The sequence below is a fragment of the Sapajus apella genome, unplaced genomic scaffold, assembly GCF_009761245.1.
Source record: "Sapajus apella isolate SASKATOON/1434 unplaced genomic scaffold, GSC_monkey_1.0 scaffold61, whole genome shotgun sequence".
Lineage (NCBI taxonomy): Eukaryota > Metazoa > Chordata > Mammalia > Primates > Cebidae > Sapajus > Sapajus apella.
Genome location: NW_022437001.1, coordinates 8,793,627 through 8,810,187, shown reverse-complemented (window position 1 = coordinate 8,810,187; position 16,561 = coordinate 8,793,627). Strand labels below are relative to the sequence as shown.

General features: G+C 38.3%; 1 protein-coding gene across 4 annotated transcripts in view; it reads right to left on the bottom strand.

The window, feature by feature from the left end:
* The window catches only part of GYPA (glycophorin A (MNS blood group)), a 30,267-nt gene extending 14,598 nt beyond the window's left edge, over nt 1-15,669 (bottom strand). For 2 of the 4 annotated variants that reach the window (XM_032246489.1, XM_032246490.1), the window contains exon 1: nt 15,424-15,667. In XM_032246489.1, coding sequence (XP_032102380.1) covers nt 15,424-15,460 — 37 coding nt within the window. In that variant the 5' untranslated portion in view covers nt 15,461-15,667. Of the gene's footprint in view, nt 1-15,423 lie in introns of all 4 variants that reach the window. The other 2 variants (XM_032246486.1, XM_032246487.1) reach the window with 2 other exon arrangements.
* Between the last annotated feature and the right edge of the window lie 892 nt (nt 15,670-16,561).

Below are 16,561 nucleotides of genomic sequence, written 5' to 3'. Positions count from 1 at the left end.
AAAAAAAAAAAAAAAAAAAAAAAAAAAAAATCACCAAGAATGTTCAAAAGTACACTTGATAGAAACAGCTCACATAATTACTTGGTTCTCCTGGATTCCTAAGACCCTACCTACCCAGCTAATAGACATCTGTGGACATATTCAATTCTACAAAGCTGCAAAATATATGCAAAAAAGATGGTTTTTGAATAGGACTTTTTACTATAGCATATTTAGTTCAGTAAACAGGGTAGAAAAAATGCAAACTTGTAACCATTGAACAACAAACATTAGTTTGCCAAAACTGCTTAAGGACTGGAATAAGAGAAGGCTCTCCTGTTATTTTTATCTCTTTGGCATCGGAGCTCTCAGCTTTCTGTAGCTAAATTAGCTTCCAAAAATCTACTTGTGTCATTCCTAGATTAAAGGTCAGTTTAAGTATTGTCCTGTTGAATTCAGAAGGTACCTTTAAGCTAGAAAACCACTTGAAGAACATCTAATCCAACTTGCTGACTTTACAGATAAGAAATTTGGTATCATAAAAATTAAATGATTAGCTCAGATGGGCATATCTGGTAAGGAGCAGAATGGAGACTTAATTCTGCTCACCCCCAATGTTATTCTCACCTCCCAGATCTCACTGCCTGTTTGAGATCTTTTTGGCATGATTTCTCTGATACTTCAGCATATTAGTCAGCAAGCATTGGGGTACTTTGTACACACAAAAAAGGACAACTAAGTTCCTGAGCTCCCTGGACATCCTAAAAGCTAGAATTTTAATAATAGCCATGTAGGTTTCATTTTGATAATTTTTCCACACTAACTTATTGTGTTACTTAGATTATATCTCTTAGCCCTCAGTGTCCCTATGCTATAGCCACTAAGAGAAATTGTGTTTTGCTCTAGCAATACTGAAATGAGAGTCATTTTCTTAATCCCTTCACATCTTCTAGCAGGAACACATCCAGTCTATACCTGAAAAATTCCACTTCTTTCTCCAAGTGAAGCATATTTACCTTGGGGTGTTATGAAAGATGGATGTGTCCAGCATGTGGCTACTCAGGAATGGACAGGCCTTTGCCAACACTGCACATTTTCTTAGCTGCATGAGCCTCTGTAAAATGTATTCTCAAGACATTACCGTGTGCCTACTTGCAAATGAATCACTGGATGAACCTTGATGGATGGGTAGAGTTTTAGGTGAAGATGCAGAGGAGGAGGGATACAGAAATAGCAGGGGCTAACACATGGAGAAAGGAGACTATAACGTGCCTTCATGTGAAGAGGCTAAGGGCAGCTAGCAGGCAAAAGCTGGGAAACCTCTCAGATTGCAGAGTTTAATGTTCAAGTGGCAAATTAGTGCAAAGTAAAGTAGGTAGGTTTGGGCATATTAGCAAGGCCTCAAACTCCTAGTTTTAATTTATGTTTTTCAGTTCTCAGACACTGAAATGGCATTTGCTGTGATACTTAGCACAAAGTAAAGATCTGTGACCTGAATTGAATTGTGTAATTTAGGTCTGGGAAGGGTGGAATGAATCGGTATACTTTCTAGAAAATAAAATATTCAAAATTTGTATTTGAATCGTCTGGCAGCTTATACTTGTATAACACCTGGTAAGTTCCAGAACATTTCACCTCTCTTGTCTCTTATTCCCATGTGCTGGGTGAGAGGACCTGAACTTCTGTCACTGTTCCCATTGTACCAAGGAGGTGGGGTGACTTGGGGGCACAGGACAGGTTAGGAAAACAACTGGAAATAGAGAGCCAGCCTCCGAGCTCTCTGCTCTATGCTTTATTCACCAGACCACTCAGCTTTCCCAAATAGTTGACATTTCTAACATGAAATGCTATTAGACACATAGAAGTAGAATGTGATATAGGACAAGTACCCTGCAGTTTTGCTGTATGCCAAAACTTCCAGTGGCTGAGCTCCTGTCAAGACGTGATAAAGTCAGCTCATGCAGCTGCTGGTTTGGGTTTTGGTTCCCTCCTGACTCACAGCTGAAAGAAGCCTTATCTTGCATAAGCAAACTCTTAAAGGACACACCCTGCATACAAATGCCTTACACAGTTTCCAAGTCTGAAAACTAAATTTTCTAACTGCTACAGTTTTTTGGCATTGCAATGACCATGAAAACTGCTTGATAAATGCATCTGTAGAAGTTAGGCTCAGCTAATTTGTGGTAAAATTGGGACAAGAGCTCATATCCACTGACTTCCAACTCATTGCCTTTTCTGCCAGATCTCATTGTCTTGGACAGAATGAACGTATACATGGGAATCTTGCCTGTGCTAAAAGATGTTTGAAGAAGTCTGTTCCCATGAAGCAGTATTTCAAGGGAATGATTTTGTTTTGCTCTTGAACCAAAGGCTTGACAAGTTCAATGTTGGTCAAGTTGTGATAATATGGTTAGATCATACTGCCTGTGGCCATTCATTTTTCCTTTTTCTTTATTAAGCCAAAGCAGCCAATCACAATTTAGAAGAATTGAACTCAAGGATAAAGTGCTTTGTGTGATAACATCTGAGTCTACTGTTTTGGATAGCCTATTCTCAACACTTTTTGTTCCAACTCTTCAGCCAATTACTCTGAAGAAAAGCATAGCTTATTAACTGGTGCAGTGAGTATGCTAGGTGCCAAATGGAATGATCCAGTTTCTGCTCATCTTCGACTGGCATGCTTTGGCAGTCCCCATACAGCCAACTGGTCACACTTCTGCCTTTCCTAACTTGGTAGAGAAGGGCACTTTATCTATTCTACCTCGAAGGTGTTGTGGCCTAGGAGGACTGCAGCTTCCCTCCAGGAAGTCTAAACTTTTTAGCTTGTCTCTGCGCTGTCCAGCCTCCGGTCATCCACACTGTCTCAAACCATCACTGGGATGGGGAGAAAAATCAGTCACTCTGTCATCCCGGCCAGCGCACATTCTTCAGCCTGGACAGATGGAAAGCAAGATGAATTTCTGTCCACTGTCCCAGTGGGAAAGGAGAGGGGAGCTCCATTCCTGGCTTTGCCACCAAACAGTTGGGGGAATCTGTGCAAGTCTGTGAAATTATCAGAGCCTCAGTTTTCTGGCCTCTAAGATGAGAGTACTTATAGATGTCTCTCTTTTTAAACTTAAAAAAATTTTTTTTGCTTTTGTCTTGAGATGGGGTCTCACCATATTGCCCATACTAGCCTCAAGCTCCTAGCCTCAAGCAATTCTCCTGGCTGATTCTCCTGAGCAGCTGGGACTATAGGTTCATGCCACCATACCCGGCCTGGAATAGATGTGTTCTAAGATGCTTCACCATTCATGAATTGTGGAAATCTTTATGTCTAAGATCATAATATTTGTAGTTGACACTTACTGTACACTTACTTCATTCTGCACATCTCTCTAATCATTTTTATAACAACTAGTGGAGAATCTATTGTTGTATGTTATTCTTTGTGGCGGAGAAAAAGACATCAGAAACATTGCCTAACTTGCCCAAGCTCACACAGCTGCTAAGTGGCAGACCTGGCTTTTGATTCAGATCTATGTAACTACAGAACTGTCTGCCAAGGTCTACCGTGATCTATGCAGCTGAAGGAGAATGAGAGCATCAAATAAGCGTCATTGAGAGAAGATTAAATTCTCACCAAATTATAATACAACTAACTCTCAAGCAAGCCTTCACTTCAGCAAATTAGGGATAAATGAAAAGATATAAAAATAATAATTTACCTTGTTGATAGCCTGAGGTAGGAATGTTATACCTCTAACATAGAATTGTAGGGTGGCCTGCAGTGGCAAATCCACATTAAACAGTTTGTTAACTTGAATCTTAATTTTTCCAGCCAAGCATATTCCAATCTCTTCACTCCTGTCCACTAAAAAATCCTCGGAACAAAAGGGATTTCACATACTTTACCTGTGCCTGCTTTAGTGTAAGATATTGGTATTTCTGTAGCTGAACTTCACACACATTAAATTTGGGCTTAAGCAAGTTGGGCTGGATGAAAAGAATTTTAATTAAGAACAGAAACTTTAGCCCAAAGTTCTCACACCACTGGTACTTTGTTTCACTGGTTGAAAAATAAAAAATTGCAGAAACGAAGCTAGTTCAGTAGTTCTCATCCTGCCTGCATGATAGAATCCTCTGTGGTATCCAGGCATTGGATTCTTATGTGCTGTCAGCAGTGAGAACAACTGCTCCAGTGGTAATATAGATTAATATATGTAAACTTCATTTTCCTGAGTTTTGAGGTTCATTCTTACATTTTCTGTGGTTCTAGTGTTACCTTTATGTATAACTTGAACAGCTACAGAATGGGATATTAGCCTGAACGACTTTAGAAATAACACCATTCGCCATCTTAAATGTTGGTGTTTCTTACAGTTTTGTTTAAGAGCCACAGTCCCCCTCACTTCCTTCCTCAAATTGCATTTAATTTTACTTTAATCACTTTCCAAGGATAAGCTCATCAGTGTGTGAAATAGACAGAGCTGAACTGCATGGTGGAAGCCAGCCTGGGTTTTTGGCCTGGAGCCTCACATCCTCTGCCCACCACTACCTGGCAGCAGTTTCAAAAAGCTCCACAGGAATTTAGATTGGAAATCTTTAGTCTAAAACCTAAGCTTTCCAAATTGTCTGTTGAGGTCCCTTAGTGCAAGTATTAATAAACTTCCTATATAAAGAGAGAGATAGTAACTACTTTAGGCTTTGTGGGTCATCTATTATAAATAATGAACTCTGTCACTGTGAAAAGCAGCCACAGACAATATGTAAACTAAAGCATAAATAAATATGACTATGTTCTAATAACGATTTGTGGACAGTAGAATTTGAATTTCATATAATATTCACATATTCTTCTTTTGATTTTTTAAGCACTTAAAAAAGTAAAAATCATTCTTAACTTGTAAGCTATACAAAACTAGGGGCTGGGCGTTCACAGGCTGTAGTTTGCTTGCCTCCTGTGTTAGCAGAACCGTTGGATATGAAACCCAACATCAGGGCTCCACAGATTCTCTGAGACAATTCCAACATGCAGGGAAGGCGGTGCATTCCTCTACTGATGGGCCATGAAATCAGTCTACTGGGTTGTCACCGGCATTAAAAAATTAAGCTGTAGTCTGGGTGTGGTGGCTCATGCCTGTAATACCAGTGCTTTGGGAGGCCAAGGCAGGAGGATCATTTGAGGCCAGGAGCTCGAGACCAGCCTGGGCAGCATAACAAGATGCCATCTTTACAAATAAAATAACAAAAAAGTTAGTCAGGTGTGGTTGTGCACACCTGAAGTCTCAGCTACTTGAGAGGCAGAAGCTGGAGAATCACTTAAATTTAGCAGTTCGAGACTGAAGTAAGCTATGATTGTGCCACTGTATTCCAGCTTAGGCCACAGAGCAAGAGCTTGTCTCTAAAAAAAAAAAAAATTAGGTTGTATAAAATAGAAGAGAATATATCAAAGTACATCACACATAATAAGGGAAGGTATTATTTTGCGGAATCTTATTTCAGACACGTGTGTGAGAGTGTGTGCTGTGAGTTGTAATGTACATTAACTATGTCTCAATAATACTTGATTATGTTTTGAGACTGATGCACCTGGCTATACCCTATCTGAATACCTGGCTGCCAGAGGGGCTGAGGGAGTCAATAGCCTATGACATACCTGAAATGCACTCAAGGTCTGCACAAGCCATTGACCAGTGGCTCATATACACCTTATCCAGCTTATCTAAGTCCAGAAAGCACTTAGACTTTCTATGTGTGCCAAGCCACCAAAATGAGAATTCCGAGAGAGAATCCTTTCAAAAACATAAAGTTAGCTAATGGGACAATTACAAGTAGGCTATATACCTTTAGAAACACTTAAGAGGATAAAGGCAAATAAAACATGGTATATATATACATAAAAAGAGCAGAAACAAGGAATCATATAATAAAATACTAAATAAAGATGACAGAAATAAGATACTAAATGTCGGTTACGAACTAATGAATGTATATGGATTACATTGTATTAGAAGACAAAGACATTAGATTGAGTTAAAAGAGATAGGATGGGTGCCGTGGCTCACGCTGTAATCCCAGCACTTTGAGAGGCCAAGGTGGGCAGATTGCCTGAGCTCAGGAGTTCAAGACAAGCCTAGACAACACAGTGAAACCCTGTCTCTACTAAAATACAAAAAAAGTAGGCAGGCATGGTGGCTCTAGCTACTTGGGAGGTTGAGGCAGAAGAAATGCTTGAACCTGGGAGGCGGAGGTTGCAGTGAGCCAAGATCACGCCACTGCATTCCAGCCTGGAGGACAGAATGAGACTCTGTCTCCAGTATACTAAATAAATAAAGAAACAAACAGGAGTAATAATATTAATATTAAGCAAAGTAGAATTAAGAGTAAAAATATTACAGAAAATGAAAAAGATTAACTTGTGTCATTAAGCAGCATATTTCACAATGATTCTCAAGTAATTATGGACCATTATAGCCCAATAACATAGCAACAAGAAATATAAAGCAAAATAAGAAACTGGCAAAAATACAATAACAGTGAGAAATTTTACATTTTCTCCAATTGTGATAGATCAATAAAGCAAAAAACAAACACTGAAAGGATCTAAAATATATCTGCTGCAAGCACGAGCTATTGATTTATTTGGTTTTTTGCTAACAAATCAATGAGGACAGATTTTATTATGCATTCCCACATTCCCATACACTCATTTTGAAAGGACATTTCCTGATACCATGTTTTTGAGCTCTGAATCTAACAGACTAGTTCAGGAAAGGTGGTAAGGGAAGGAATTTTGTGGCCTTTTTCCTAGCAAAATGCAATTTCAGTGCCATGGTCTACCTTCTCAGCTGCCTCAAATAGCTATACTATTCATGTTTTTTGTTTTGCATTTATTTCCTTTTATTTTGACTTTTAGAATATAATTACGACTGGGAAATAAATGATAACATCAAAAGGAGGCCTCCAGAATTTAAAAAGAAATTTCTATCACCCATATAAAAAGGACTAAAAGGCTAACATAACAGCCGTACAGTTAGAGTTCCTTAGCTGCACCACAGGAGGAAGACGGACCATCAACCTTCAGTAAAGTCTTCACCTTGATGAAAGCACAATCAGGACACTGGGTGACAATGTTGTAAGAGTAAGGGAGCCAATCCTGGAGTATCACTAGGTATGGTAGGGGCAACATAATGTATTCTCTAAGTGCACAGATTCAGCAGCACGACTGCCTAAGTTCAAACTAATTTCTTTAACAATTACCTGAGACCAGGCAAAATTTACTTAATCTCTATATTTTTGTTCCATCATTATACAATGGGCTGATAGTCTCTACCTTATAGAGTTATTAAACAGATTAATTAAGTTAAAAATGCATGTAATTTTTTTGGCAAGCATGGAAAAACTAATCCTAAAATTTCTATGAAATTGTTAGACCAAAACAATCTTGAAAAGCAAGAACAAAGTTCGATGAATCACACTTCATGATTTAAAAACTTACAACCAAGTAACAGCAATAAAACTGTGATTTTGCCCCAAGAATAGATATGTTCTTCAGATGGAATTGAGAGTACAGAAATAAACTCATATATCTGTTGCCAATTAACTTTCAAGAAGGGTGTCAAGACCATTCAATGAGAAAATGATAGTCTCTTTAACAAATGTTACTGGGACAACTGCAAAGTAATAAAGGTGGACTCTTATCATACATCATACAGGCAAATTAACTGGTAATAAACCAAAGATCTAAATATAAGAGAACTACAAAACTCTCAGAAGAAAATATAGGGAGAAATTTTTATGACCTTAAATTTGCCAATTATTTCTAGATATGATATAAGAGCATAAGCAACAAAAGAAAAAAAAATAAATTGGACTTGAAAATGAAAAACATTTGTGCTTTTCATTCAAAAGACTGTTAAAAGTAAAATCAAATATCTACAGAATGAAGGAAGATATTTGTCAGTAGTATATATGATAAGACTATATCCAGGATACAGAAAGAACTCTTACAACTTAGCAACAAAAAACAAAAACAAATTTTAAAATGAGTAAAGGACTAGAATCAACATTTCTCTAAACATATGCAAAATGCAAATTACCAACAACCACATGAGAAGATGCTCAGCAGCATTAGTTATTAGGGAAATGTAACAAACCACAGTGAAAAACCATTTCATACGCTCTAAAGTGAATGGCTAAAATTTAAAAAGTGGAAAAGTACAATTTCTGGCAAGAATATGGAGAAACTGGCACCTCATACACCCTGGTGAAAAGGTAAAAAGGTACGGCTCCTGTGGAAAAGAGTAGCAATTTCTTAATAAGTTAAACATAAAATTACTGTGACCCAGCAATTCTACTCCTTTACATCACTGAGTATTAAAGATTGTATTTTAAACATATTATGTATTTTTTTCAGCATTTATTTATATTTTCTTTTTTCTTTAAGTTCTGGGGTACATATGCCGATCTTGCAAGATTGCCATATAGGCATACACACGCCGTGGTGGTTTGCTGCATCCATTCCCACTCCACCAGCTACATTAGGGATTTCACCTAATATTATCCCTCCCCCCTGCTATCCCTCGCCTAGTCCCCCACCCTGGCAACAGACCCCAGTATGTCATGTTCCTCTCCTTGTGTCCATGTGTTCTCATTGTTCAACACCCACTTATGAGTGAGAACATGCGGTAAACACATTATCATAAATGAAAGAAGCCATACACAAAAGGCTACCTATTATATGATTCAATTTATATGAAATATATAAAATAGGTAAATCTGTAGAGGTAGAAAACAAATCAGTGGTTGCCAGGGGCTGGGGGAATTGGAAGTGGCTGCTAATGGGCAAGAAGTTTCCTTTTGGAATGATGAAAATGTTCTGGAACTAGATAATGGTGATGGGTGTGCATCGTTTTGAATGCATTAAATGCTACCGATTGTACACTTCCAAATGGTTCGAATGGTAAATTTTAGATTATGTGTATTTTACTATAATTTTAAAAATTAAATGAATGTAAATGATTTAGAATAGTACACGGCACAGAGTAAATGCTTTATCAGTGTTGGTTGTTATTATTCAGAACCTACCTATGTACAGAACCTAACCTGCTATATATAAATCTAGGGGTAGAAATACCAAAGTTGATTCAATAACTATTTATAGAACTTTGTACACTACAAACAAAGAGGACATCATTTTTTCCAGTGCTTACATATAACAATTTGGGTTAGACAGAAATTCTTAATAAATGTCCCAAATAAATTGTATAGGTCATAGTCTATGAGTAACATACAAAAATTAAAGACTTCTTAGAAAGCAGAGATTATGTTTGTTCAGTTTGCTTTATAAAACATTTCAAAACTTGTTCTGATTATATTATATGGTTCTCTTAGCAGAAAGTTTAGAAAGTATTTAAAATCAGAAAAAAAGCCTTATGATCACGACACCCAGAGATAAACCTAGAATATTTATTCTCAATATGTTTGCTTTAGTTTTACTTTAGTTCATTTATCACAGAAAACCACGTAGGTACTTACTGAAGGTGTGGATATGATAGCAATGGCTGGAAATCTACGATGTAAAAATGTAGGTGCAGCCTGATTTTGTCAGTACCATATAAGTAGGATTGTGAATTTTTTGGGCAAAAGATACTACATTTGCAGTTGGTGTCAAATGTAATCTATAAAAATAACTTGGGGGAAATTCCTCAAAAGTTTACTTCTCAAACAGCCTCGTAGATGTTTTGAATAGTTTTCTAGAAACCAAGGTGAAAAGAAATTCGTCACAAGAATGTTAGGCTAATTTTTCTATTTTAAACTCACTACAAAGCAACTTTGAGATACCATCCCTACTTTTCCCCCTCTTCAGACCTTTTCTGCAATGGAGTTCACAGTGGGGTGTCCATTTCTTTCCAAAAACCCTATTTCACACCATGCTAAAGATATTTATAGTTTTGGTGACTACTCCAGCTCATCTCAGGCTGAATTTTGGGGGTTCAATGGGGTTTACAGATGAAAAATGATTGTATTGTAATATAACAATCTACTCAGTGCTTTATTGAATAGGCATAAGAAAACTGAGGCCCTCTGGGGCTAAATGACTTTTCATGGCTAAACTAGTCTGCCACAAAATTCTGGTCTTTTGTCATTTGTCATTTTGAGTAGTTGATATTGACTGCTGACTATGTGGCTGACAATGTGTGGGACACGTAAGTGAAGACACAGATTTTGCTTTTAAAGAATTTATAGTCCTGTATTCCCTGGCATACCCTTCCTGTAACTCTTTCCTGTATTAATTAAATAGACAGCTAGTAAGGCTCTCTTCTTGGATCCCTGAAAAAAAAAGAACTACCTTGTTTCTTCATTTAGTCATTCTAAATATATATTTTTCAGAGTGATTTACTTGCAGGGGTATGAATCAGACGCACAGGATAATCATGATCTGACTTCGCCGAGCACTCACTGTGTCTGACCAGATGAAAACAAATATTTCCTCTTTCCTTTCCTCCTTCTTTTCCTCCCATCTCTTCCCTTCCCTTCTCTCTCCTCCCTTCCTACGTCCCTCTCTTCCTCCCTCTTCTCTTCTTCTTTTTTCTTTTTTTTTCGAGACGGAGTTTCGCTTCCTCTCCCTCTCTGCTTGTCTCTTTTTCTCCCTGCCTTCACTTCCTTCTTTGCTTATTCAACCGATATCCTACTATTAAATACTAACCAGGAACTGTGCTAGATTCTGGGGATACACGAATGAATAAAGTCCCCTTGTTTCCTCCAATTAAATTAGCACATTGTGACCTAGAATACAAATTTTGTATGACTTTTTAAGTAAAAACAAAAAACTTTTGGGGACTCCTGGTTGACACCATAATTTTCTCGTTGAAGTAATATAGTACTGTATTTACAGATTGGTTCTTAGCTTTAGAATCTGATTTTCAAATGAAAGCTCCAGCTTTTCCTTGGAAACACTAACTTACCTCCTGTCTCAGAATTTTTGCCCTTGCTCTTCCCTCTGCCTTCCATCCTCTTTCCCCGGAATTTTTGAGAAAATTTGGCTCTGTCTCCTTATTCCACTTTTAGCATAAATGCTATGTCTCAGAAAATAATTTCCTGCTACCCTTTCTTAAGCAGTTTTTGGCATTCATGTTTATCATCTTACCTGGTTTTATTTCTTTGTATGATTTTTTACTGTCTGTTTTATCCTATTTTAATAAGATAGTTGTTCCGTGTATTACCTGTGTTCCCTCCCACCATCCACCGCACCCATCCTGCAGGGATCCTCCATGGGAGCCCATTTGTCTTCCGGCTCTGGGCTCAGTGTCTGGATCACAATCTGACATGTAATGACTGAATGTGAAATGAGTGCAGGAATTCACGGAAGAATCAAGTCATATTAGAAAAAATGGATTCTCCATTTGGAAGAAGACCTCTGATAAGTTTAGAAATAGATATATTGGATTTATTCTTATTCCTGTAGAAAACAAGGCAATCATCTTTTTTTTATAGAGAAAAAATAAAAATGCCAGGCGCGGTGGCTCACGCTTGTAATCCTAGCACTTTGGGAGGCCGAGGCGGACAGATCACGAGGTGAAGGGATACAGACCAGCGTGGCCAATGTGGTGAAACCCCGTCTCTACTAAATATACAACAATTAGCCGGGCCTATAGTCCCAGCTACTCAGGAGGCTGAGGCAGGCGAGTCACTTAAACCTGGGAGGCGGAGATTGAAATGAGCCGAGATCGCGCCACTGCACAGCAGCCTGGCGGCAGAGCAAGACTCTGTCTAAAAAAAGAAAATGGGTTAATACTGTTACCTGTGAGTTTAACTACAAAGCTACAGTAATCAAAACAGCATGGTACTGGTACCAAAACAGAGATATAGACCAATGGAACAGAACAGAGGCCTCGGAGGCAACACCACACATCTACAACCATCCGATCTTTGACAAACCTGACAAAAACAAGCAAGGGGGAAAGGATTTCCTGTTTAATAAATGGTGTTGGGAAAACTGGCTAGCCATGTGCAGAAAGCTGAAACTGGGCCCCTTCCTGACACCTTATGCTAAAATTAACTCCAGATGGATTAAAGACTTAAACATAAGACCTAACACCATAAAAACCCTAGAAGAAAACATAGACAAAACCATTCAGGACATAGGCATAGACAAGGACTTAATGACCGAAACACCGTAAGCATTGGCAACAAAAGCCAAAATAGACAAATGGGATCTAATCAAACTACATAGCTTCTGCACTGCAAAAGAAACAGTTATTAGAGTGAATCAGCAACCAACAGATTGGGAAAAAATTTGTTCAATCTACCCATCTGACAAAGGGCTGATATCCAGAATCTATAAACAACTAAAACAGGTTTACAAGAAAAAAACTAACAAGCCCATTCAAAAGTGGGCGAACGATATGAACAGACACTTTACAAAAGAAGACATACATGAGGCCAGCAAACATAGGAAAAAATGCTCATCATCACTGGTCATTAGAGAAATGCAAATCACAACTACATTGAGATACCATCTCATGCTATTTAGAATGGCGATCATTAAAAAATCTGGAGACAACAGATGCTGGAGAGGATGTGGAGAAATAGGAACACATTACGCTGTTGGTGGGAGTGTAAATTAGTTCAACCATTGTGGAAGACAGTGTGGCGATTCCTCAAGGACCTAGAAATAGAAATTCCATTTGACCCAGCAATCCCATTACTGGGTATATATCCAAAGGATTAGAAATCGTTCTACTATAAGGACACATGCACACGAATGTTCATTGCACCACTGTTTACAATAGCAAAGACCTGGAACCAACCCAAACGCCCATTGATGATAGGCTAGACAGGGAAAATGTGGCATATATACACCATGGAATATTGTGCAGCCATCAAAAACGATGAGTTCGTGTCCTTTGTACGGACATGGATGAATCTGGAAACCATCATTCTCAGCAAACTGACACAAGAACAGAAAACCAAACACCGCATGTTCTCACTAACAGGTGGGTGTTGAACAATGAGAACACATGGACACAGGGAGGGGAGCCTCACACACTGGGGTCTGTTGAGGGCAAATAGGGGAGGGACAGTGGGGCGTGGAGAGTTGGGGAGAGAGAGCATGGGGAGAAATGCCAGATATAGGTGATGGAAGGCAGCAAATCACACTGCCATGTGTGTACCTATGCAACAATCTTGCATGTTCTTCCCATGTTGCCCAAAACCTAAAATGCAATAAAAAAATAAAATAAAATAAAAATGCTAGCTGGGTACGGTGGCTCATGCCCGTCATCCCAGCACTTTGGGAGGCCGAGGCAGGCAGATCATAAGGTCAGGAGTTCGAGACCAGCCTGACCAACATGGTGAAACTCTGTCTATACTAAAAGTGCAAAAATTAGCCGGGCATGGTGGTGTGTGCCTGTAATCGCAGCTACTCAGGAGCCTGAGGCAGGAGAATCACTTGAACCTGGGAGGTGGAGGTTGAAGTAAGCCAAGATTGCACCATTGCACTCCAGCTTGGGCAACAAGAGGAAAAGTTTGTCTCAAAATAAGTAAATAAGTAAAATAAAAATACCAACCTGCTCATGCCTCGCCCCTTAAAAAAAAAAAAAAGGAAGAAAAAGAAAAGAAACTTGCTCTTACACCTTTCTGTTATAGCCGCATCAAGAGAGTTTCCTAGGAGGGTTTCTGAAACTACGAAGATAACCGCTTGAGTACTGGAGACCACTGTTGCCTTCGGGGTCATCTGGTCCCAGTGACCCCTACATCCAGTGCCAGTTAAGGCTTTAATCCACTATCTGCTTGAGTAGTTGTAGAAACTAAAGAAAAAATTATTTCTTTTCTAGGAACCCTTTTCAAATTTCGGTCACCTGTAAGTCACACAGAGCTTTCCCAAATACTGAGCACACCCCAGTAGAGCATGCAGTGTCTAGTTTTGGTTGAGTTATGCCAGGTTTGGTCTGCTCCAAGGAGCAACACAAAGAATACATCTTCTTTTTTCTGTGTAATAACACTACAAATATATGACTATGTATACAATATTACACCACATCCCTGTCATTTGTTTTCTTTTCTTCAAACTAAATATTTTCAGACTTTTCTGGTAAACAAATCAGAGTACCTATATTTGTCTTCTGTTTTTTTTCTGTAATTTTCTCTTCTCTCTGACTTTTCAGAAATCACCAATCACATATGTAGGTTTGTTCCCTAATCTATAATTATCGACAGCTACTACTTATTTTAATACTTATATTTTTAATAATTATTAATCATGATACTTAACTCTTAGCATAGAAAATGCATAGTAAGCTTAACATTTTATTTTGTTTCAGGCATCAGGAAGTGTATTCCATTAAATACTCGGTTTGGTCTTTATGTTATTACTTTGAGGTAAGTATCAACATTGCCTGCAATTTACAGAGGAGGACACATAAAAAAATGTGGGTCCATAATTTGCCTTCATGTTCCCCAGCCTTGAGAAATAAAACTAGATTTAAATCCAGTTTTGTCTGTTCCTCATACCTGTTCTCTTAACTATTACACTATTTTATCCTCTCCTAGGGTATCCTAGAAAATGCTGATCTCTCTTCCCTATATGCTACAGAGTGTTTCGTAGATCCTTGACACTTGCTCTAACTTAGGGTACAATAATGTCTAGTAGACTCAGAATGTTTCAAGTAACTGCCTGCCCCTTATTTGTGTGCTGGTCAGTAGTTATGCTAACACATAAACACTCACTTGAGAGGGTGTTTAACTGTAACATTCTCAGAAAGAGGTCAAACTCATGTAAACTTAATACACTAAATTAATAACTAAATTTAAATGAAGTTAAATTAAATTCAAATTATTGAATTAATACAATTTAATAATAACCCTATGACATTTCTTTATTTTAATGGATTTAGATTTCTTCAAAAATTCACATGACACCTGAACCAGTAAGAGTTTTTTTTTTTTTTTTTTCTTCCAATGTCACGCTTTAGTAATGGACCCACAGAGAAGTGAGCAACTCCCCACGGTTTCAGTGTTCATACTTTTGGTTTCTCACCATTTGGCAGAAGTAGAAAGTTACACTTTTGGAAAACTCAAAGCCATATAGCTACCAACACCTTCATTAATAACTCTAGTTTGGAAACGAATCTCCTTATAACTCAAACAAAGCAATACATTCATTCACACAGAGGTATTTCTCACAGCATTTGGTACAATTCTTTTAGTTCTGGCTAGACTTAGAATTGAGGGAAGCTTCTCATACTAGAAAACTGGATTCAGCCGTAAATACTGGGCTCCTTGTGCCATTTCCCCCACATTGGCAGCTGAGTTCCAGTAAAATCCATCCACCAAACTGGAATAGGAAATACTACTCATTTATTCATTTAAATAAGATAGAACTAAAATAGGGTCGTTTCTATTTTATTCTATGATCTCATAACCAATAAAACAGGACCAAGCTAAAATAAAATCACTTACCTGACAATAGTAATGCAAAGATTATTTTTCCATACATCCTGAGATCATGAGCTGGCTCCCCAAGTCAGTGCAAAAAAACCACCAAGGACAACTGCAAGTGCTAGTGTCTGGCCTCAGCCTGCTAGCTGTTATCTTCCAGGTCCACCTTCCTGAGGCCATCATCAGCTAATAGGCAGGGGAAGCATTTTAAATGATGCAAAGTTGTTAAGTGCCTGTTAATAAAGATACATGGGTATCTTCTTAACTGGGGCTATGAAAGTGGTAAGTACAATTTTCACCGCAAGGAACGGGCTGCCGTTTGTGATATTAACTTTGCATAAGTAAAGTGGGTATAGCAAGGTGATAGACAAGAGCCACCCACTTGGACAAAGAACCAGACTGCGAAGCTCTGAGCCAGGGCATGTGCCAGGCTGACGTAACTGTTGTGGAGCTATGGAGCTTCTCATTTCTATGTCGAGATCCTGTGGTCCAAATGAAAGCGACTTCCAATATGTGAAATGAACATAATTGAGAAATTTAAAGCATTTGAGTGTTCTGAGGTTCTGAAAGACTCCCAAACTCATGGTGAGTCATACAGCAATGTAACAGACACGAGACACAAGAAATCCTTCATTGAAAATAGAGTTTGTACTGAATAGCTAGTGCCTGGACAGCTATGAAACCGGTGAGCCGTTTCTCTCTGAGATAAGCGTAAGTAAGCATAAGTGAATACCAAGACAGTAATGGCAAACAGTCAGAAACTAAACCCAACAAACCCAAAACCTTATTGTTAAAGGAGGCTAAAGTGCAGGGTATGGAAATCTGAGGAAGCTCAATTTTAAAAGGAGGCAGAACAAAAAATATAAATTAGATCTGAAATGATTCAACAGATGGTGATTAGCTACTCCATCTAAATCATTTTAATTCCTGTAAGATTTTTGTGAAAGTCTTTCCTGCCTGACCCGGAAAATCAATTTGCTATGTGAGCAATTTGCCACATATATCATATTTATATTTTTACCCAAAGTGTGGTTTTAAAAAAAATCTTTTATGAAGCCAATATTTGCAGCTTCAGGAATCTGGGCCATAGAGAAAAAAAAAATTATTTAGTGGAGAAAAGATGGAGATAAGTATCAGCAGAGCATCCCAGAGAGGGAGG